General features: G+C 41.7%; 1 protein-coding gene across 14 annotated transcripts; it reads left to right on the top strand.

Annotated features, from left to right (window-relative positions):
• Positions 1 to 6122: 6122 nt before the first annotated feature.
• On the top strand, positions 6123 to 22957 carry LOC139629762 (transcriptional repressor p66-alpha-like). Of its 14 annotated transcripts, none has more exons than XM_071492588.1 (11): positions 6123 to 6282; positions 14563 to 15074; positions 16638 to 16770; positions 17101 to 17229; positions 17434 to 17511; positions 17598 to 17717; positions 18054 to 18218; positions 19700 to 19958; positions 20447 to 20871; positions 20964 to 21087; positions 21685 to 22957. In XM_071492588.1, exons 2-11 carry the CDS (start codon positions 14566 to 14568, stop codon positions 21822 to 21824), a joined length of 2082 nt encoding a protein of 693 aa, XP_071348689.1. In that variant the 5' UTR covers positions 6123 to 6282; positions 14563 to 14565; the 3' UTR covers positions 21825 to 22957. The 14 variants fall into 14 exon arrangements, with proteins under 14 accessions (XP_071348689.1, XP_071348679.1, XP_071348683.1 ...); XM_071492578.1 differs by having other exon boundaries at positions 6124 to 6282; positions 16641 to 16770; positions 18030 to 18218; positions 20964 to 21222; XM_071492582.1 differs by having other exon boundaries at positions 6124 to 6282; positions 18051 to 18218; positions 20964 to 21222.
• Positions 22958 to 23824: the final 867 nt, after the last annotated feature.

Below are 23824 nucleotides of genomic sequence, written 5' to 3'. Positions count from 1 at the left end.
AAAAACACATACATCCAAAAATCTGACACTTAATAGCATTCATTTAAAAATGGTCAACAAAAATGTAAAGGGTGCATGATATAAAGTTAAGGAGCTATAACTTCAAAAAAAACATTCTGAGAGGCCAAACATAAACATTTTATTGACAATTTCACAGAATTCATTTCAAACATAAGAGCTGAGATTTCAAATACAGCCTGTCCTCTGTAAAGTTGAAGGGGTTAAAGCTTTAGTCTGCAGTCGTCAATAACAGGCTAAAAGGATAACAAGAAAATTTAATCATCTGCTGCTAATTAACATCCACAAATTTTCCAGAATGAAACTCCTGGGTTTAATATGCACTCAGCATGGTGATGCCTGTCTTATTTGTGTTTGACTAAAGATCGTCTCCTCAAGAAAGATGCAACACTGAGTATTCTTATTAGAAAATTGAGTGTGATGGGTTTGAATAGCCATTGTTTCATTTCATATCCAACACATGTTGAGTACATAACCAAGACAACAGCAAAAATCTGTCACTGGAAATAGACACACAAAAAATGGAATAAACTGTGTGAGGGGTAGCAAAATTTTAGTCAGATGCAAAGGCCATCAAGACCTTGAGAGAGACGAGGATCAGGTCATCGAAAGGCCTGATGATTCAGTTGATGAGTCCTGACATCCAGCTGTCTGAGAGGTTGTTTCAGGCTTATGAAAATGAAAGAAATTAATGTCATATGAGCGGAGTCCATTTTTATTTAGATAGCGCTAAACCACAACAGAAGTTATCTCAAGGCACTTTTCAAATAGAGCAGACCCGGACCCTTCTCTTTATTGATCACAGAGACCAAACAATTCCCGTGAGTGAATGAGATACAGAGAAAAGTTTAGAGAAGACCAACTTTTGAGTGGGAAAGTGTGCCAGGAAGGGATGTACTGTATGTCACATCCCATCTAAGACTTAATGTTTGACATTGAAAACTAGTTGTTTGCTGTTTGAACACAGGGGAATTCATCAGGCCGAAGAGTGCTGACAGATCACTTATCATACCGTCTGTGCTCTTCAGTTTTACTCCTCAGTGAGCGGCCAGCCTGCAGTCCTGCCACAGGGGACACAAATTATGGTGACTCTTTTACCAGTTTTTATTACTCTGATTAGGCCTACATGCAACTATGTAACTAGTCAGTGTAATGCGATTATGAAATGATGTGTGTAATGCATTACACTAGTTGTACAAACAACAATTACACATACTTTAGAACAGGTCTGGCAAGTCTTTATGAAGTTTAAATGTCACCTGAGGATGTTAAACTGGCAACACATGGAAATAAACAGCCTTCACATTGTGAGTCTGTGCAATTGCATTGCTAAAGAATATATTAATTTGATCAATATTGCATTGACTTGCCTCACATTGAAAGATGCAAGGTTGATTTTTATATTTCTTATCAGCAGTCAGTTGGAGGTTCAAATCTAATCCAAAACATAAATGACTTGAAAGTTAATTCAATGATCTGAACTGACAAAAATGATAAACATGCGCACTTTTTGCTGAGATGTCACCTAAAAATGCGTTTGAAATATAAACGTCCTCCACAGGACATGCAATTTTGACAAAATAATTTGCAGTGAAATGAAAGTAAGGGTTATAATTAAATAGTTAGTTGTCTTCATTCGCACTGAGACAACAACTTATTTTGGTGTTTTAAACACAATCGTCTTTGTTTATTCTCCTACGGACGCCGGGTTATGCAGCCGATCATACAGTCTACATCGGTATTCAAATGAGACCCCCTCCGTGAGCTCATCCATCGTCACTGTTCATGTAAACATTTCAACAAAAAACACAATATCATCAAATGATCGTGTTTCTTCTCCCCTCCTTCATGTGCCCGCTCCCGCCGCCGTCGGGAAACTATCGACACCACAGGCAGAGGATCAGTGAGAATAACGTGAAAAGTTTTGGGACGCTCTAGGTGTCTTGGGCGCAGCTGAAAGGAGCCATTTCCTGCCAAATAGTGAGCCCGTCTAATCGTGACTGCAGCAGCTACTTCCTGCATTGTTACAGTACTTAATGAGGATTAAGTTGAAGCTGTCATGTTGTAACGGGGCGGCCATTGGGCCTAGTCCACACGGAGAGAGAGGGAGAGGAGACGCAGCCTGGAGTCTGACCTTTCCTCAGTCTGACTTCAGAGCTGATCCCCTCACCTGACACTGTCCAGGCAAACTGCAGACATGTATTTATTTAAACCAAAGCCTTTTAGGTTTAGTCGCCTATATAAGGTCAGTTCAGCCCCTCCTTCCTAACATATAACTTAATTAAAAATAATAATGATAAAATAACACATATTTTTTAAAAATGTCCCATGTGCTATATTTCATTAGGCCTATCTTTATAAAATACTGGTTCGTTATATGATAGCTGTAAACAGTGAGTAATCAAAACATGTAGCCTATAGTTCTTACACAGAGGAGGTGGACAAAGACAATATTATGTAATCCAGTTCAGCGTCCTGAAGTCCAACCACAGGAAATCAACATACGTTTAAATGAAAACTGTGATCCCATCTAACAACCTGACCCTTATCTTAAGCTGCACATGCTATAGGCAGTCGTTATAGGACTGTTTCATTTTTATTATACTGCCAGGTGTCCCTGTTATGTATTCTCTACCATTGCATATTAATTAAAAGACAATTAAGCCTTTAATTTCTTTTCTTTAAATTAACCTCTTGTAAATTATGCATTGTTTGCTGGGGAGCAGCCATGATTTTAGAAATACAGGGGTCATGAATCCAAGCCCCCCTCCAGTGCATCCGCCACCAACAAATAAAATCTGATGAGACACAAAAAAGAAGTTTCAAGTGTGATATAATTATTGGCATTTCATATTTTACTCATTTCCTGTTTGAATATGGTGTCTGGAAATATTTCTCAACAAACTTGTTCGAGTGAGGAAATAGTGAATCACTCATTTATTTATTGTGCTGAATCATCACTGTATGCGGCAAACAAAATACCAACCATGGGTAGTTTTCAGTCGGTCAGTTGTTCCACCGACTTGGTCCAAATTAAATATCTCAACAGCTATTGGATTGGATTGGTATCAAGTTTTGTGAAGACATTCGTAGTTCCCAGAGGATCCTATCGACTTTGGTGATCCCCTAACCTTTCACCTGACACCATTTTGGTGTTGATTTCTTTTTTTCAGTAAAAAGCCTCAGATTTGGTACTGATACACAGTTCCCAGAGGATGAGTCCCAAAGACTTGAAATGTCTTGAGTATTGGATGAATTACCACAAAAGACAATCATGGTCTTTTTTTAATTTTGGTGATCTCATGACTTTTTATTTGACAGCATCAGCATCAGGCCTTAGTCAGGGTCATCATACAACACTTAACAAGAACCCGATGACCTTGATGATGGCCTCAAGCTGAAATGCAGCAGTTTGACAATACAGTTATACAACAAGTACTGTTCCCACCAGGTCGGAAAAAATGACCAAAATCCTCCAAAAAATACTGAGGCCATGACCCCAGCGTCCCTGCTGGCCCTTGTTTTTTGATCAAGGTTACACTGAGGTAACAGCTACTTGTCCATGGGCCCACAGGAACACTGGCATTATTTATAGAGAGCTTCATCATGACCCATAAACTCTGGGGTGTTTTCTCATCTTCATTAAATTTTAGCTTTGGGCCTGGTGATTATGAGTAGATAGCCCCCTGGTACAGATCTGATTGCTTTTATGCGAGACAATCTGTAGCCTCAGGAGATAGAGTGGAAGGATGAGAGGACAGAAACAATCAGATTTGATGACGCAGCATCATCTAGAGAGAGCTTTTTTTTTGTCATTTAAAGAACAGCAGGGAGAGGCTGACAAAGCACTAAAGCACAGCCCCTCCCACCTGTTAGAGAATAGCAAACCCTGCCCACTTCAGTCTTTATGGATGACTACTTTCCTCACTTAGATCACAGTATTTCAAACACATATGTGTGTATGTGCATTTATATTGGTGTTTGTGGATGAGAGAGGATTAGTTCAGTTCAGAGGGATGCTTTGAAGGGATGCGGGTCTTGTCATGAAAGAGGCAGCCAGCTGGAGCCTTTACGGAGGCGATTCTGCAACTTCTGACGTAGTAACCCTGCTGTGTGTGCTCTGGACTCACATGTATGGATCTGACTGTAGCTGCAAGCCCGGCTGACCGGTCATTAATGCCACCCCCGTCTTAATCCCTACAGTAAAGTGCAAGGTTGATATTGCATTAGTTTTTTTTTTCTCAGTTAATACAGAAGACACAGTATATTGTTGAGGTTGATGTTTAGATCTTAATGTGGGGTCAGAGAGTCAAATGTGATGCTGGCGTAGGTCCTTAAGAGACAGGAGGTAATTATGTGATGCTGAGGCTGGGCTGAGGATTCAGGTGTGATGCTGATGCAGTTCCCTGTTGACAGGCTGGAGGTAAATATGAAGCTGGAGTTGCTGGCATAAGATCACAGGCAGTTTTTGGACTTTGTGAGTAGGGAAAATATGCACTATACTGTATATTTATATATTGATTCGTCTATATATTATGTATATATTTATAAATTGATTAATTAATTCATTGAAAAATAATAACCAAGTAGGGGGCCACAAGGCACAAGATTGCTATCGCAGACATTGGATCCCTCCACAATACAAGGTTTCATTACAAAAAAACAAGACTTGGTCAAAACCTAGTATCTGGATAGACCTTATCTGTTTGCTTCTCTCCTAATCTCTGTTCTCTCATAAACAGTATTTTAACGTAGCTGAATTCCCCCAAAAAACTGTTTTAATTCACATGTTTCTCTGTTTTTGTTGTCAGACAATGGAACAAGTACAAAATAGTGACTGTCCGCAGCCCATCAAGACAACATGTTAACTTCCAAGCCATTTCCAAGCTGCTGCTCTGCAGCAGCTAAAATCCTGATAAAGACCGAGCTGTGATTTTAACTACATTTACTTGTAGAGTGATGACTCAGAGAGACAGTTAGACATGACAGAATATCAGGATGTTTTCATATATAGAGCTTTTTAAATGAACCAAACTCAGTCCTGCTAAAGTGGATGAACAGAAAAGAGACTCCGTTCTTCTTGTGTTTTTGCATCGTGAGTTAATTTGAAAGAGGACTCAGTTCTCTTCATGGTCCACATCAGCTCTGATGGAGCCTCAGTCCTCTGGAGCTCTTCCATTATGGGTAACTTTAACAAGGTGACTGCTGCTATACTTGTCTTACTATTGAATTAGTAATACAATATACAATATGTATGCGCACACACACAGTATACTATGTTGTATTACTAACACACGTGTGCACACATAATGTACGTTTGCATCACTTCATTTTGAAAGAGCAACGGCCAATGGGGAAACTCTAGCTCGTGGCATTTGGCTGACAACTATGATCACTCAGTCACAAACACTCAAAATTACAGGGCTGACCCCATTATTGCGGAGCAGCCAAAACAAAAAATAAAAACAGTTTTGTTTTTTTATTGTATTTTAATGGTGTGAGTTCCCTAACAAATTTGCAGTTGGTCATCTTACCAAAAACCACCAGACTTGCAGTGGACCTGGGACTGTCGGGGCTCCCTGATTGCCAGCTGTCTTGCACAGCATGCAATGTTTGTGCTGCATAATCTTGCAACTGCAGTTTTCCCACTGTTTACTGTGTAAAATGATATTGTTCTATATGTAGCATCTTTCTCAATTGTCACGTTTTCTTTTTAAATGTTTTTGGTGAAACCAGATCCAGTGTGCTCAGCATACTGGAAAAAGTGAACTTAGAGTTGAGAGTCCTGACTTGGCGTCGCCAGTTTAGATACATATTGTAAGTTATGAGGGCAAATGTGATGCTGGTGAGTGTTTAGGGGGAAATGAGTGATGCTTTACATCTTCTATAGGTTTTTATGGTAACATGATGTGTGTGTGTGTGTGTTTGTAAGTGTGTAAATGTGTGTTAGTCTGTAGTTGCTGGTGCAGTCATAGGTCATAGGGGCCCCTGACATGGTCGTCCTACTTTGGCCCTTGGTGGTCACTGGCTTACATGATGTGATCCTGTCGCCCTGGTATGCCGAGGTGCGCATGCCCACTAAGAGGACGCAGCGGCTCCATGTGTGTTGAGGCGCATTATTTGGCAACAGACGCGGCAGTGGGGAGGGCCGAAAAAAAGAGGATATCCCCTGGATTTCAAAAAAGCAACGATTTATCGAGGTTAGCTGCAGATTAAACAGTCCTTGGTCGACCATCGGCGAAGAAGAGGCGACAAAGCGACCGAGTAAGTTGACTGAGGTAAAGCCGAAGTTTTTAGTAAGTGGATCGAGGGGAGCCTTTTATTCGGACTCGTCGAGAGGAGCCAGGTTTTCCTCCACCTATCTGTGACGATAAAGAAGCTGATGGGCTGGTGAAAAGTAACACTTCTCCGCAGAGCCAAAGGTTGAGCACCGGGGAGGAGAGGAGGAGGAGGAGGAGAGGGGGGGCTTGCTCTGCCAAAATGTATTTTATTTTACGTTTTCCTTCACCGTGCCAGCTTGTGAACACGATCCCGGGACCGTGCTCAGCGTGGTAGAAGTCGTTCAATGAGGTAAGGATTATAACGTGACATCGCCAGCGGCTTGTCGGCGGCAAGCTCCGCTCCGTCCGTCCGTGGGCCGGCGATCACATTCATGAGTTTCTCCTCGGGAGGGGAAACCGGGTAAACACCCCGGTGACCGCACACAGCCTCACTTTCAGCAGCAGCAGGATGAAAGTTTGTGTTTCCCCCTTTTTTTTTTTTTTTTTGAGCCCGGTGGTTGTCCCGCATCGGGGCGCAGCCAGGTCACCGACTCGGGCTCGGTTCTGGTCGTGTGGGCGTGTTGACGAGCAGCCCCCCCCGGCTGGAGCACTTTTACTACTTTGACTTGAAGTCCCCTTTAGCCCGACGATGGTCAGACACGACCCGCTTTCATCCGGGCTGAGGCGGCTTCGTGTTTTTGTTTGTGCGATGGAGCTAATGTTAGCCCGCTAACTAACAACACGCTCCCCTCCTCCGAGGCGGCGTCAGTAATAAAAAAGCCGGCTGCTTGCACATGTAGTGTGGGCTGGGTTTAGTTTTTAAAGGGCTGACTGTGGTTTTGGACGGTGTACTGGGCGGTGTTGCGGTAATGGTGGACGCTGCTGCCCGCTTTCAGCCCCGTGGCACCGGGGTTGGTTCTGCTATCTGGTAGCTAATCTTCCTACTTCTCGCTGTGACAACCGTAGTCTTCCTCCTCTTAAAGCTGAACACACACACACTCTCACACACACCGCACACACTCCCTCCCTGCCTCTTCCTCTCACCCAGACACACACACACACACACACACACACATCCAGCCACCACAGCCAGACCAGTTTGCAGCGCTTCGGGACAAAGCATAGACTCAGGATCTCTGCCGTGAAACCAGTCCACACTCATGTCTCCGTGGTCTGTTCCTCTGAACGCACACAGGTGGATTTATACGCGTTTATTATTCAGTGATTGAATGTGACGGAAGCCGGTGGTGCTCATGGTATGTTGACAAGACCACATGCATGCACTGACTGCTGCTGTTAACTTTATTTGTGAGAGGTTAAGACTTCAAAATACTGGTTTGGAAAGAGATTTGCTAAGGTCTTTTACATAATGTCTGACCTGTTGTACAACTTTAGCAGCAATAATAATTAAAATCTAGTCTACAACTTTGAACTTTAATATGCTCATAATTCGACTAATAAAGAAGGAGTGAACAGGGACAAGTGAATGGCTTTAAGTTACATGATTTTTTTTAAGATTGGAGAAAATTGTCATAATTGCTTAATCTGATTAATATTTTGAATATTGGTTTGGAATAAAACCCCGTAGCAAGTCCTCGAAAAGGTCAATCCTGGTCCCCCACAGTGAGATAAAGTCCTCAAATGCTTTCTTTTTGTTGGACCAATACCCAGAAATATTCAGTTTACTGTTACAGAGTAGTAAGACACCCAGAAAGTAATTACATTTGTGATGTTGGAATCAGTGAATTTTTGTCATTTTGTGTTTCAAAAACTACTGACGTGTTGGTTGAGACTGTTACTGATTAATTTTCTGTAGATCAATCAGTCACATAATCATTGCAGCTCTATATTTATAGATGAGAATATATTTAACATTGTTAGCAGCAGTTTTTGGTTAATTAGTACTGCAGCCAGGCCAGGGCGACATAACACAGGCACTTGAAAGTCCTTTGTAGACTGGGGAGGGTATCGTGGTGAAGTGGTCTGCTCTTAGGAGACTTTATTGCCTCTTTGTGGAGATCTAGAATGAACAGTCAGTTGTTCATGAGAACAAAGACCTTGTAAAGTGTTATTTGCATGTTAACAAACCAGTGCATGGTTGCATTTTTTATGAACTGTCACTGAACACTATACAGGTTGCCTTTAGTGAAGGGGTTGTCCAACGCTGTTCAAAATAAAGGAGAGAGGAGAATGCTGTGCATTGACTGTGGGGTTACTGAACTGCCTGTCGTGACAGACAGTGCAGAAGTTCATCCACAGCATGATGCACCGGTTGTGCTCTACATCCCAGAGTTGGCTGGATTCATAGTATTACAATTATGAGACTGGATGAGTCTGAAGATTCAGCCTTGTTGTTTTCCAGAAAGCAATGTTACACTGATCGCACACAAGACCGACCCAGAGTAGTTGTGTAATCAGCCACTGTTCTGGAAAGGGTCGTCTGCTGGCCACATTTTAAGCTGCTGCACATGACTGCAGGGGTCACAGGGCAGCTGTTTGGTCAATCCTCCATGACTTCATCAGATATATACAAAGCAATTTGCTCTCTAATTGCCTTTTTTCTGCCTGTTTCATGTTAGCTGCTGAATGAAGCACTTACTTGTTAAGAGCCAGAGTCATTTAAATGAGCAAGCCAGTCACCCACAAACGTTATCTTTGGCTATAACCAGCTCCAAAGCCAAATTGTTAAATTACACTGAGTCAGATTAAATTGTTTGAACGTAATCATGCAGCAGTGGTTTTGTTTCAAGGTAGTGCTTAGAGACCATCATTGTTATCATTTGTTATTCAGTCAGATGCAGCCAGATAATTGATAAGTATATTTTGCTGGTACAGCCACTTTACAAGGTAGTGCAGCTGTGTGGTTGCACAGTTTTCAGAAACCCTTGTGGAGTATAGAAGTATGTTTTCACAGGGTAAAGGTCTGTCAGTGTGTAAATAAAATGCTGAACACATACTGTACGCGCAGCCAGACATCGATGATGGTTAAGAGTGAGCGTGCCAACCTGTGTGAAGGATGACTGAGTGACTGATGGTTGACATGATCCATGAGTGACAAGATGAATAAGCACCTTTGGGCAGGAAAGGAAGACGCTCAGCAGAAAACCTGACAGGTGCAGATAAAGTGTAGATTCTGACAGAGCCCAGATAGTGGTAGGAACCTGATGGCAGATTAAATATGTATTTTGACATGCATGGTAAAAGCCATACTCACCAAGAGTCAAGTACCTGCACAGTGCAATTTGATAATCTGTTAGTGATCATTGTGATGTAATTACACTGTAAATGTTAATAGGAGGATTGAGTTTGACTGAACAAATACTTGGGGAAACCCTTTAAAATAGTCTTCAAACACAAACAGTACAATGCTCATTCCCCTTTGTAAACAAGTTCGCCACAAAAAGCAACGATGAGACATAAAGTAAAAAATCTATTCATTGCTTTTGTGGAGTCTAAAAAGTTAAGTACACTCAGCCCGTCTACAGTTAATGTGTTATTTGGACAGCTGTTTCTTATATGTATATGAGATACACATTAACTCACTGATGATGATGATAAAAAGTTAGTATTTGTTACCAGAGTCAGAGTTATGGTCATTTTGTTAATGTAACCTGAGTAATGAACACACACAGACACTATTGTGGCAAGATTATTGCAAAAAACTATCATTGAAATAATTATGGTAAATATCAATGTTGATATTTGTCTGTGCACTAATGTTACATTACAAAACATTCCTGTGTCACATTTACATCAAAACATAATATTTAAATACTAATGTATTACTTTGAGGTGAGAATGTGTTATATTATAAAACATCTGCAGTGTAATATTCAGTCATTAAAGAAATATTTATTTTTAATAAAAAAAATAAAATTAAACACATTTATTTATTGTTTTTCAGTTACTCATCATTAAATTTAGGCTATGGAAAGTTTCTCCTTTAATGTCCTTAAAGCTACCAGATTTCATCTTAATTTGTTTCATTTTTATTAAATAATTACTAAATAATCATGTAAGTTGATTTAGAAATGAAATTATAGTTTAGCTTTAGTCTTCAATACAATCGTTTTCATAGGGGTAAACCCCTCTCATGCATCATAGACTAATGCTGGGTAGTGGGACTTACAATTAATAACAATATATTTGTGACAGTTACTGCTGCTGATGTTTGTGGTACACTTGATGTTTTGTTACAGTTGAAATTCATTTTTTTTAAAACAATATAAACAGTAAAGAAAGTTCATATCATGGCTCATATCTCTACCAGTGTTCTGTTTGTAGACCTCCTACAGAAATGTCGCTTACACCTACAATGGAAGACCCAACAGCATTCTGGGAAATACACGGATACTGTAGAAAGGTGGAGAAATACTGTGTTTTGTCAACATAGACAGAGGAAACAATGTTCCTTGTTTTCCTTGTCAAAAGGATTTGGTCCAAGTATGTTGATACGGTGGAATGAAGTGCAGATGGAAAGCTATTACTCTGATAAAGATGTATTAAAAGACTCAGAGCCAGCAAACTTAAGGACACATCACCATGACCACCACCGCCACATACCGCATAATGAAGTCTTTACAGTGCCGTTAAACACTGTTTGAGGATTTCCATCTTATTTGAATATTTATCAGGATAATATTGTTGTGGAGATTATGCTGATTATTGTACCATGAAACCTGATAAAAACAGTATAATATTGAAAGTGACAGTGTACTGTAGCCCTTATCCTGATATGTGCGTTAGAAAGCCGACAGTTGCCTTGTATGTCAGCTTTGTGTGCGCGGCATGAACATGTGTAAAGTTAGGTTTTAGTTGCCTTTAGAGGCTTTGCACTGGTTGCATCTGATGTCAAGTTCTTGAGTGGGTGATTGGGGGTTGATTCACCAAGTGTGTTTGTGTGTCTGTATATGTGCATGAGGGGGGCTTGAAGGAAATGTGTGTAAACTGCTGGAGATGAAATGTGAGACCTGTCAGCCATTCAGATCCCCTGTTACAAAGACAGGGTCAGTGTCCGAGAGTAAGGTTGGTTTGGGGGGGGGGGGGGGTTCCCCGTGTTTAACTTCTCCCACCAACATGATTTCACAGCTGTATGTGCCAGAATTGATAATGCCATAACACCCCCCCCCCCCCCCCCAGCCCATCCCTCACCAGCAACACACACATGCATGCACAAACACACACACACACACATGCACCCACACCCACACACACACACACACACACACACACACACTCACTCACTGTATAATGGCCGTCACTGTGGAAGCCCTGCGTCTGCTCCAGCACCTGAAGGGTTAAAACTAGCTTCAGCTTCTCTCTCAGTCACACACACACACACACACACACACACACACACACACACACACACACACACACACACACACACACACACACACACACAAGCCAACCGGTTTAAACCGGTTCTCAGGAAAAGTGCTTTGTGTGTCCCAGTGAATCCTGGGAAAGGGTCATGTCATGTGTGTCTCATAGTGATGTCAGAGTATTAAAAAAGAAAAAAAACTTAGCTGAGCTATCAGACGATGGCTCTGCATGCTGCTCTGCGACTCTGTGTGTATTGTGTAGGTACATCATGGATACAATAAGTGTGCTTAATGCTCGCCGCCATAACCGTTCTGAGAACAGGAAGGGGTGGGGGTCTCAGTGTGTACGGTGTGTCACTGAAAAGTAGCCCAGGTTGCCAGTGTTAATTGTAACCCCCCCCCCACCCCAACCCCCCTAAAAAAACCATAGCTTCCTGTCGTGCGTCGGTGGGCAGGAGGGCCTCAGCAGAGTTGGCAGGACTGGGCCTGGAGTCTGTAACATACATGCATGAATGTGACTCGAGACATAACCATGCTGCGTTTCTTCTTTGTGGCTGCTCAGTCTATAGAGACTATGTGAGTGTACATGAATTTCATTTTCTGCTTTCTGTTTGAGATTCTATGAACTTTGACCACATCATGTCCTGCACCGTGCCATATGAGTCAGCGCATGTTTACTGTTTACACATTTGATAATGACCAATGTCATTTCTATGAGTGTGTCTACACACATAGTATCCCAGTTTTGAGTTTTAAGTTTACACTGAATTTGAAAAACATGGTTATGATATCCACATAGACATGATCACAATCGACCATGAGGCGTGTTTTGATCCTTCAATATCTGGACCAACCGAGTTACTTCAGGAGTTGGAGATAAACAAAGTTTGGTTTTTGTCTGTATGCTGCATTTTCTAGTAATGGAAACAAGAGTGAAAACATAAGTAATGCTCTGCATTACTGAATCATACTTTTACTTTACTTCAGCATGTTGAACTTCGTTACATAATTCACTGTCATGTTTGTTGTTGTTCAGACTTACCACACATCAGTTGATGATGCACCAGTGCACAAGGCAGAGATTGATCAGACACCTGGATAAAGTGTTTACATCCCAGTGTCTGATAAAGTACCCCTGGTAGTGATGCTTTATGAAACCAAGATATGATGTTCACATCCGCAACACACAACAAAGATACTCTATAGTTTGTGCAGTAGCACACATACACACACTCATTGTATTTATTATATATAATCCATAGCCACAATCAGGGGAGGGTGACAAGCCATCACAGAGAGGGCTGAGATGCGCTGAATGTTATTTAAAACAGAATACTGGGTGCTGTTGCTTGTCATACATCTCTCTCTGCCTTTGTTTCCTGTGTCTCTCAGACTTTCAAAAGTGAAATGAAGCCAAAAAATTAAAACTAAAACAAAAAAAACAAAATCATAAAAAAAAGGGGGGGGGGGGGGGGGGCTAAATATAAAAAGTGACAGAAGTAGTTGTGTAAAGAGAGCTTTAGAGTTCAAACCCTGCCTTCTTCCTCAACTCCGCACACCTGTTCAAATGCTGTGTGAAGCGTGTGTGCTTATCAGATTGTCGGCTTTGGCAGGTTACAAAAAATGTTTAGATACAGTCCCTACAGTTGTGATGTCAAAAAGGTTTGGTGTCTCTCATATGTAAACGGTTACCAGAGGTGTACACAGAACAAGGGAATAGGCCATTATCAAAACCTTAACGGTAATCATGTATTGATATGGTCTACCATCTCTCTGTGTCCCTCCTCCCATTTCCGACCTGACACTGAGGATTCAGAGCAGCCACTACAGGGGTAAAGTGTGTCTCTGTGCAACATGTACTTGTGCACAGATTCACCCTGTAAGGCTCATCTGACACAGCGAGCTGCTGTTTGCGTCTGTATCCACTACTGTTGGCACGTCAGCATCCGGTGGGATTGACTGTGTTGTACAGGGGATATCAGACTGTAATGGACTGGGTGCACCTTTAGTGCCAGAAAGGTTATACATAAGCTAGAGTCTTTGAAACAAATGAAAAAAATGTTTCACTTGCTCACATGAATTACATAAGAACTGCTAATCACCGGTCCCTATGAATATTTTAACGGAAATCTTGCTGCCTTCTTTTGGTTTTTGGTTTATACTGATATTTGAAAAGTTTTGGAATTAGTCAACATCTTGGTCATGTGACCTTACTAATTCAACATGTTTTGTCTGGTCACCATGTCACTGTGTGTCTTCTGCAGAGGATTCAAGGTCAGTTTTGTCTGCTCAAAGTTCAAAATTAAAGATGCACCGTCACAACTGCACTTTGAGGAAAATGGATGACATAATGTATTATCAGGTGATAGCTCCGCAGTGTAGGTTTGTCAGATAATGTCAACATCACAATAAGAAAATGAGACATCCAATCAATCAGATCTTAAATTGTCTTGTTAAACATTGTGCAGTACTGCTGTACAGCTGTAAAGTTTCAAATGGATAAGAGAACTTCATTTTGAGCTTGAGCCAAATGTATCTGCTTACGAACAATACTTGGCTGCACATTTCGAGAGTTTCCTTGGTTGCTGAGAACCAGATAAAATGAACAGACCTTTGGTGACACGTTGACCATATTGCAACTCCTGAACGATGTTTCACATGTAAGGAATCCACATTTTACTGCATTTGAACTTTTTAATGGGGTTTGCACATGCAATTTCTTACAAATGTGAAATGTCCTGAAATTTTCAGCATAAGCAGGCACATTTCAGTTCTCTGTAGTTTGGGTTAATATCTTGGCTGTTGTTATGAAATGTTACATGACTCTGTTGAACTTTTGTATGGAGGAAAAAAACCTAAACACTGAATTTCTATATCTTGTTGGATTTAACCTGTAACTTTGATCCTGTTTGAATGAACATCAGTTCAGATCACACAATTAATTGTACTTTTATGTGCAGGGGATGTCTGAGGAGGCTGTCCGCCAGACCCGCAGCCAGAAGAGGGCGCTGGAGAGGGAGGCTACCCCCCAGTCTACAGAGCCCTCCGATGCTGAAAATGAAAACAAAAAGCCTAAATTGGACCCATCTGAACCCACAGCAGAGGAACAAACCAAACCAAAACCCGACCCTGTACGGGCACAGGATGGTCAGAGCCGGATTAGCACCGGATCAGATCATGAAAAGGACCAGGAGCAGAGCCGGTTGCCGTTATCTTTAGTGTTACCTTTGACCTCCCAGCCGGTGAAGGATGATCAGGAGCTGACGGTTGAACCGAGCTCAGACAATCGGACTGAGTGCAACGACAGAGCCAGCAAGGTGAAGACGGAGCAAGCTATGGATACGAGGAGCCGGGCCCGTCTGACGGAGCCAAAGACGTCCAGTGGCATGCTGGCTGCAGGCGAGGTGAAGGCCACCATTAAAGTGGAGGTTCAGACAGGAGAGCAGCCTGTGGACATGAGCACCTCCCGAGGGTGAGGAACAGTCATAGTAAACTAACAGTACCTGTCAAAAAAAAGTAATGGCGGGGTGAATCTGCAGGAAATCATCATCTACCTAGAAGCTGCCTGGTTTCTCTAAAAAATAAACAAAAAACAAATTTTCTCTAAATTTTTGGTTGAAAGAAATCCACTTATGGGAATTTACAAGAGGATAAATAACACTTAACTTGAATCTAAAAAGACTGAAAAGGTTTAAAGTTACTATTATGACCCTGTTCTTTAAACTTACTGTGGGGGGGGGGGGGGGGGGGGTGTTGTTGTGCTCAGAGGTGATGTTTAACTTTCTCCTTTAGTCTACCTCCATTTTCCCCCCACTCACCACCTGAACCCTAAAAACTCCCCTTGCACAAAATGAAGCCGTGTGTCACAAACCGGTTCCAGCCGGTTGTTGCCATGGTTTCCACCGTGGAAGGAACAGGGAGGGGAGGGGAGGGGGGGGGGTGGAGGTAGGGGAGGAAAAGTGAGTGTGTCACGTGATGATGACTTTGAGGTCATGTGACTTCTTTGGAAGAGTAGTGATTAATCCACAGGAAGTGATGATGGCGCTAAGCCCTGAGGAGAGACTAACACACACACACACACACACAAGGAGGACGGCTAGGCGAGACAGGCCTTACATTGTCATGCGTTGACTTTAACGACTTCTTATGCCTCATAGAAATGCATAATCTGTGTAATCACAAGGCCATCCTTGTTTTTTATGGGAACATTACTCACGTTCTTGAGTTTGTGAGTGTCACTGGTCAAAGAATTTAGGTCATCTGCTCTCACATATTGGCCTGCACTTGAACTAGTTGCCTATACTGTATGTGTTGGGGGGGGGGGCGTTAGGTGTAAAATGTGCTTAATCGTGTGTTTTTGTAGACAGAGGTGATGGTTGCTGCCTCCAAGATCCCCACTTTTCTTAGCAAGCTTTGTATGTAGTTAGCCCTGTATGCCTCAGACGTATATTATATCCTGCCACCGTATCCTGTTTCAGTTACTGCTCTTTAACAGCCTTTTCATTGTGACTTAAAGACCTTTACTGGAGCTTTCAGTCCCACCTTGCCCGTCCTTAGCATTTAGGACTATTCTGTTGTTGTTGGAATAGAATCAACATGAAGAGAGGCTTTGTGAAGATATGTCTGGACTTGCTAGATTTTAGTGGAGCGAATCAACGGTCATAAATTATAACTGCGGTTAAGGAGTAGACCTCATGAATACAGACATTACTGCTCTGATATTTGAGCCAGTTGATGTGTGCTTCGTCATCCTGCCTCGAAAACCATAAAATGTTCTTAGCCTCCTCAGCCCACTGGATCAGTCAGTGCCAACTCATACTATGCAGATAAACACACTTTAACCATTGTTTTAAATTCTAGTGGAGATTTTTTTTTTTTTTAAATATCAAGTATGTCTGAATTTTGGGGAAATGTGTATAAAATGATGTGCAATGCACCTAGAATATGTAAATTTCACATTTTAAAGCTGGAAGGGTATTAAACTTATGAAATACTCAAATATAAATTTAAATGTCATTGTTCCTCTAATGTCCAGCAGCATAAAAAGGGAGAAGCGCCCTCCGTCCCCTGAAGATGATGATGTGATCATCCTGTCAGATAATGACTCCCCGAGTCCACCCATGAATGGCCTGAGCCACTTTAAGGAGCTGGACACGGACTTGCTCATGGTGAGACCAAGAAACGCAAAGCTCATGCATTTCATGCTGCTGTCCAACTGACATGGATCCTTAGATTTACATTTAAACTGTAACCTAGACTTTGGCTTTTTTCATAATTTTAAATGTGGACACAGGAAGGTGGGATTTTGTTTACACTGTAGCTACATTTCATTGACGCTCAAAGTCAGAGCGACTGGAAAAAGTCCCACAGCATGCATGACTGTCAGTGGTCACATGGACCAGATGAGGCTCCAACATGTGACATTTCAGTACCAGGAAAGCGTTTTTGCCTTTTGTAAAGTGGGTGGTGTCAGTGATGTTATGATCTGTTGAGTGTAGAAGAGCAGCCCAGCCGAGAGGGAGCGCATCATTAAGCAGCTGAAGGAGGAGCTGAGACTGGAGGAGGCCAAGCTGGTACTGCTGAAGAAACTCAGACAGAGCCAGATACAGAGGGACACTCTCCAGAAGGTAAACAGCAGCAGCACAGAGTCACACATCCCCACAACACAGCCCTCCACTTGAAGCTTTCTGAATGTGTAATGTGTATTTTTTAAAAATTATTATTATTATATATATATATATATATATATTATATATATAAATATAATTATTATATATAATTATATTTTATTATTTATTTATTTTTATTTTTATTTATTTATTTTTTTTCAGCCCTCAGGTCTGTCCAGCTCCTCTGCTCCTCCTCCTCTAATTCGAGGAACAATTGCAAGCAATAAAGGCTCTCAGCAGGTCAGTGCTCTAACATGTGCCTATCAGTGTGAAACCCCCTCAAGCTGGAGTTCATACTGTTTCTGATGGTGGTTTTCTCTGACCAGATTTTGACAGCCAGGAGTTCAGGCACAGTCATCCCTCCGCCACTGGTGAGAGGAGGGCAGCAGGTGTCATCCAAACATGGCTCCCAGATCATCATGCCGCCTTTGGTCAGAGGGGCACAGGTGAGTCATGGGAAAATGTTAGCACTATTATTAGCACGCTAAGATATTAAAATGCCATATTTTATATTTGAATCTCATCTTTGTCTGGGCAATGATAGCCTGAGGTATTCACTCTTGCTGCTTTTTTTTTCACTCTCTAAGACAAACTGCTGGGAAATAATTACATTTAAACTTAGAACTTATGATCTCTCTTTGCGCCTCTCTCTCTTTATGTGTGCCCTTTGCTTTGGTGCTTTTGATGTCCCTTCCTCGTCCTCCACTACCTTTGTCTGTGACGTCCCCCTGTGCCGTCCCTCTCATTTTCCTGGTTAGCCCATCTCTGTATCTCCACAGCAGATCCAGGCTCTCCGCCAGCAGCAGCAGCAGCAGTTGGCTGCCTCTGGAGGCTCAGGACCCCCTCCTCTGCTGATGGGCCCCAGGACTTCAGCCCCAACAGCCCAGGGCCAGAGAGGCATGGTGCAGTCAGGCCTCATCAGAGTTGGCAGTAGTGCTAACATGCTGGTCAGTACCTCTCAGGTGTTTCCAAGTTAAACAAAGAAAGAGGGAATATGCAAATGTATTTTACCATCCAGGATGGAGGAAATACTGTAATATCCTACACAAGTCCTCCTCATCAACTCTGCTCAGTGTCACTTCACCTGGATGTTTGAGCTTCACTGTGCAGACTGGTGTATGTGCAGGGTTTCGTAATAAAGGCTGTTTTCACATTCATCTGCTGAAGGAGGAAAGCCTCTATGCTCACCTTAAGTCTGAGTTTAAGGTGCAGGGCATGTATTCGTCCGCGTCAAAGTATGTCCACAACCAGTGCTACTTCAGGTTCAGATGAAGTATGTGACATTATGGGTGTGATTCCTACAGAGGTGGACTTTTTTTTATTTAACCAGGGACAACTGTTGTATCGCTCTTATCAAAACCACCGACTGGTGAAACACAGATCCAACTCTTAAGTCTCAAGTGATTTCATAAGAAAACCTATTACCTGCCTATCAAACCATCGATAGCAGCAGATCGATAGTATATATAGTTCCTGCAGTGTGGGGGGGGCTGCAGTGCAGGGTCACCTGTTGACTCAGGTGCTGCACTAAAAGAAGCGGACGTGTATTTTATGAGAAACGACTGACAATCAGTCAGTCAATCAAGCTAGCTTCTACTAGCTAACGTTAGCATGTCCAGACCTGGATTTAACCATTGGTCCGTCTAATAGAGACAGTTAAAGTGAAGCGCCATGTCATTTTACCTGTGACAACACAATTAGCATAATTTTGTTTACCTTCAGCAAATATCGTTTATCTGGTATCCTGAGGAGCTGCAACAGGTAGTACTTACATTTTATCCACTTGGTATTACAGACGAAACTTTAGGTACACATTCAGTTAAATGCACTATATTTGCGTGTCTCATGAGTTTATAACGTTAACCTGTCGATTAAACTTGACCAAAGGGCTTCAAATGTTGACCCTGGGACAATTACTATCAAAGCTGTCAGTGGTCTTTGTATCAGGTGCCTGTTTAAATGAAGGTCTCACAGGGCGCATTGACCCATAACCAGCCTTTTTCAGAGAACTGATGAACAGAAGTGATGGTAACATGAGGCTGTGTGAAATGAAGAAACTAGCTAATGTTTGTAATTACAGATTTGACTGCCAGCTCTTGACTGGCAGCGGTATGTCTGTGCATTAGTGAAATTATCAATTGACAGTTTTACTTTCACAACCTGTGATTTATATATGAATATAAGCTATAATAATCATTTAATCACCACTGATTTTTATATTGTGTGTAGCCGTAACAGTTGAGTGTATTTTTGTAACTGGGCTGTCACAGAGGCCTTGAACAGTGAACAACTGTCTGAGCTCTGTTCTTTGATCATTAAACACCTTGTAATTAATTAATAGTTAACACCAAGAGGACTTTGTTAATTTCAGCATTGCTCCAACAGTTAACCTGTCTTGTTTCTTCCTGTGTTTGCTTTCCTTTCAAAGACCTCGCCATCCAGTTTGAAGGGCTCCTCCTCAGGAAGCGGTGTGTCTGTGGTTAACATAAATGACTCTCCAGCCAGTCGACAAGCTGCAGCTAAACTTGCCCTGCGAAAACAACTGGAGAAGACCCTTCTGGAGATCCCCCCACCCAAACCCCCTGCCCCAGAGTTCAACTTCCTGCCCTCAGCAGCCAATAATGAGTTCATCTACCTGGTGGGATTGGAAGAAGTGGTACAGAATCTGCTGGATACCATCCACAGAGGTGGGTTGGCTTTCTGTTTTGATGGCTTTTGTTTACATGTTGTAGAGATAAAATGATTGTCCAAGTAATTAGTCTATCGACAGAAAAACATTCTCAAATTCCAGCCTATAAATTGTGAACATTTCTTTGCAAATCGCTGGTTGGACTACAGGCAATTTTGTGACATCCCCTTGGGCTTTAGTAAATTGTGATTTTTAGACCCAAATGGCATTTTAGACCCGACAACTATTTGATTAACTGAGAAAATGATCATCAGATTCATCAATAATTAAAATAGTAATTAGTTGCAGCCATAAATGTTTGGATTTGTGTCACACAAGTGTTAATAATTGTCCTACCCATTTTTATTGAATTAAAATATTGTTTCACTCACTTTCATCTAGGTTTTAGTCATCTGTCTTCCTGTGTCTTTGTTTCAAAGTATTTATTTGTTGCTAGACAAGAACCTTTGATAAGTGTCTCTGGGTTTCCAATCTCTCTCCATACAGGAAAGACAGGTGTAGCACTGTCCAAGCCCGTTATCAGAGACCCTTTCATCTGCACTCAATGCAACACTGACTTCACCTGCCGCTGGAGGCAAGACAAGACCAAAGGTGGGGCAGTGCTCTGTGAAGACTGCATGTCATCCAATCAGAAAAAGGCTCTGAAAGCTGAGCATACCAGTAGGCTGAAAGCTGCGTTTGTCAAAGCACTGCAACAAGAGCAGGAAATAGAGCAGCGAATCATTCAGCAGACGTCCTCACCAGTCTCCCACAGTAGCTCCTCATCCTCGTCATCAGCCTCTTCAGCGATGAAGGTAGAGCAGCTGGTGTCTCAGCAGCTGAAGCAAGCTCAGGCCAGAGCATCCTCCCTCCAGCACCACCACCAGGCCAGCCGAGGAGGCAACATCCTTCACCACCACTCCATCAAGCAGGTTGGAATCAGTTTTTCTTTTTTAAGAGTAATTCTTGTGCAATCAATGCCACTGTAAGTCAAAACCACTCTGTGTCTCTAAACTCCGCTCAGAGCTCCCAGGGCCAGCTGTCCCATGGTGTCTCATCAGTGGGGATGAGGGGAGTCCCCCATTCCTTCTCCTCCTCTTCCCAGCTGCAAAGTGCAGTGGCGGCCGCAGCTTTGGTCAGCCGGCCAGGTAAGCATGCCCATGTTTCTCACCGCTCTGTCCAGAGTTCAAAGGTGAGCAGCAGTGGACTCGGCGGCGGCAGGAATATCAGCGGAGGTAGTGCCTCATCCACTGCATGGAAGAAGCAGAGCAACAGCAATACAGGTAGACTCACATTAATGCCAGCCCAACTCTGGCGCCTGACATCTACTCTCTTTCAAATTCCTGTCTGGTCCAAAAGCAATCCTTACACATCCTAAATTAAAAATTTTCTAGTGCTAAAGAATCATTTACCGAGGTGCATTTATGTAGAATAATCACACACATTACAGAAAAATAAAGCTCAGTTAAGAAACAGGCAGGAGGAAATGTTTTCGGACAAGGCAATCCCACTCTCCAGTTCCCCATCTGCAAATGATCTCCATCTTCCTGTAGTCCCTCAGTGTGCTGGATTACTTTCTCCTGGGTGTCACTACTGTACCTTAGAGTAGAAATTCTGTCATTTTCCCTTTGTCTGTCTGTCTGTTGTGGGGATATGGATGGCAAAATATTCAGGTGTTACACAAACTCAGTCAAGTGAGAGGCTTGCTCCACACCCTGACCTGCGGCTCTGTTGCATGTTCACAGGAGTGACTATGGCCTATGTGAACCCCAGCCTGACAGGTCACAAGACACCAGCCACCGTGGACGCTCGTCAGAGGGAGTACCTGCTGGACATGATCCCCTCTCGCTCATCGATTTCGCAGACCGCAAACACATGGAAATAACTTAAATACTCCTTTATTCATCGATAGTTTCTGTCAAAATTCCTCAGCTCCAATAATAAGGTCAACAGCGCCCCCTGGAGGACTGTTAAGCAAATACAATCTCAAAGTGAGAAAAAAAAAAAAAACCTTCCTTCCTTACCTATCTAAGATTGTTGTTTTAGTTTTCTTATTTTCTGTTGTTTATTTTAAGGTTCGTTGTTCTTTGGTAATTGTGCAGAAACCATTTTGATCGCGGCAAAGAAAAAAACAAATACTTGAAGGGCTTCCCCCCTGCGTACCTTTGTCCTCCAGACTGGGTAGATAAATAATGGTGCAGTAATGAGGTTGTGTCAGCAGTGAGTGCTTTGATAAAAATGAGTGCTCTGTTCTGGGGCTTTTAAGCCCTTTCTGCCATGATGTGGGTCAAACTGACCCAACCTTTTGACACTTGAATGGTTATAGTCATACTCACGAGCTCACAGTCAGAATACATTTATCATAAGCAAAAACAAAATAACTGAGTTGTAAAATTTTCAGTACATCATCCCTGTAGTTAAAGGTTTGAATTTTGAATATTTTGTATTTACAGTAAGTTATTTTGTTTTGGTTTTTTTTCGACTGATGTTAAAAATCACTCAGTATATTGTGGTTTCCACAAATGAAGAGTTTATTCTAGCTTTGTATTTTTTTTTTTTTCCCCTGTTTAACAGCATGCCTACCCTTAACCCCTCTGTTCATTTTGCACCTTAGCTGAAGAAGCATGGTGTCATTGCTTAAGTCATCTGTAATTACCATCTGTAATTTGCTTATTTTATATTAATGTCAACATTGTAAGATTATTTTGAGTGTTATGTCATCATGCAAACTCTGAAGGAGCTGAATTTGCCACACTGGAGCCAGAGATCTTGCCTCCAATTTATACAACCATAATTCATGCAATATCTGGCATATACATAGCCCTGAATCAGTTGTTAAAGGGAACGTCTCCCAGCCACCAAGACCCTGGAATACTATTTTTATCTTGTACCTCTCACCATATTGCATAATTTCTCTGCTTCCTGATTTTAATTGCAATGTACAAACTTCTGTTAAATTCTATTTGGTTTACTTTTTTCCTAGCTCCTAAAGAAATAATAAAAAATATAAATTTTAAACACTTGTTTTCATTTACGTTTGGATAATATCACATAGACATTTTATCTGGAAACGAAACTTACTGGGTGACATTTTCAGTGCTCTAACTTTCTCATATGATCGTGGCATGGATTGTTAAATTTAGTGAACCAGTGGAGAAATCTCTCAGGGAGGTCATCAGATCAGTATACTAGGAGGACAAGAAACGCCTCCACTGGGGATGTCCCAAATCTGGAAACAAAGATCTGGAAACAAAGTAGCAGCTGGTGAAAGTGAGGTGGCAGAGGGAAAGACTGGTTGATGAGATCATTGGGAAAGAATAGTAGATTAACATAGGCCTTTGGCAGTTATATGTAGCCTAACAGCTATCTGTGACAACCTCACAGACAGCCATGAGCTTTAATCAAAAATCAATTTACAGCTCAGATACAGTGGTACATTTACTCAAACACTGCAGTTAAATACATTTTTGATGGACAGTGTTTCCATATTCTGTTATTTTATACCTCTATGTAGCGATATTTCAGAAGAAACTTGTACTTCTACATCACTACATTTATTTCACTCCTTTAGTTACTTGCTAGTTACTTTGTAGATTAAGATTTATATGTATACCAGATGTGATCAGTACAATAAATATACTGCAGTGATATAGGTTTAATTGTGCACCAGTATTTAAAGTCCACCAAATTCTCTCTTATTAATATTTATGCTACATATTTATGTATCATTAATAATAGTTTGAAATACATTAATATAACAAGAAGAACATTTTGCTGCATAATATCTGCTTTTATTTGTGACACTTGAAGTACATTGTTGCTTCTGTACAAGCAGTAGTTTTTGGAGTTGGGATTTTTTTCTTGGTAATGTGATTTTATTTAGGT

Source organism: Trachinotus anak, unplaced genomic scaffold, assembly GCF_046630095.1.
Source record: "Trachinotus anak isolate AG129_WGS33_773 ecotype Australia unplaced genomic scaffold, CSIRO_AGI_Tana_v1 ptg000012l, whole genome shotgun sequence".
NCBI lineage: Eukaryota > Metazoa > Chordata > Actinopteri > Carangiformes > Carangidae > Trachinotus > Trachinotus anak.
The sequence above is the reverse complement of the archived record's forward strand: the minus strand, read 5'-3'. Positions and strand labels throughout refer to the sequence as shown.

Excerpts from the sequence above, each read along its gene's own strand:
- LOC139629762 (XM_071492572.1), top strand. Across the intron at positions 16,771-17,100 it reads TGGACACGGACTTGCTCATG|AAGAGCAGCCCAGCCGAGAG; the intron begins GTGAGACCAAGA and ends TGTTGAGTGTAG. Across the intron at positions 17,512-17,597 it reads GCAATAAAGGCTCTCAGCAG|ATTTTGACAGCCAGGAGTTC; the intron begins GTCAGTGCTCTA and ends TTCTCTGACCAG.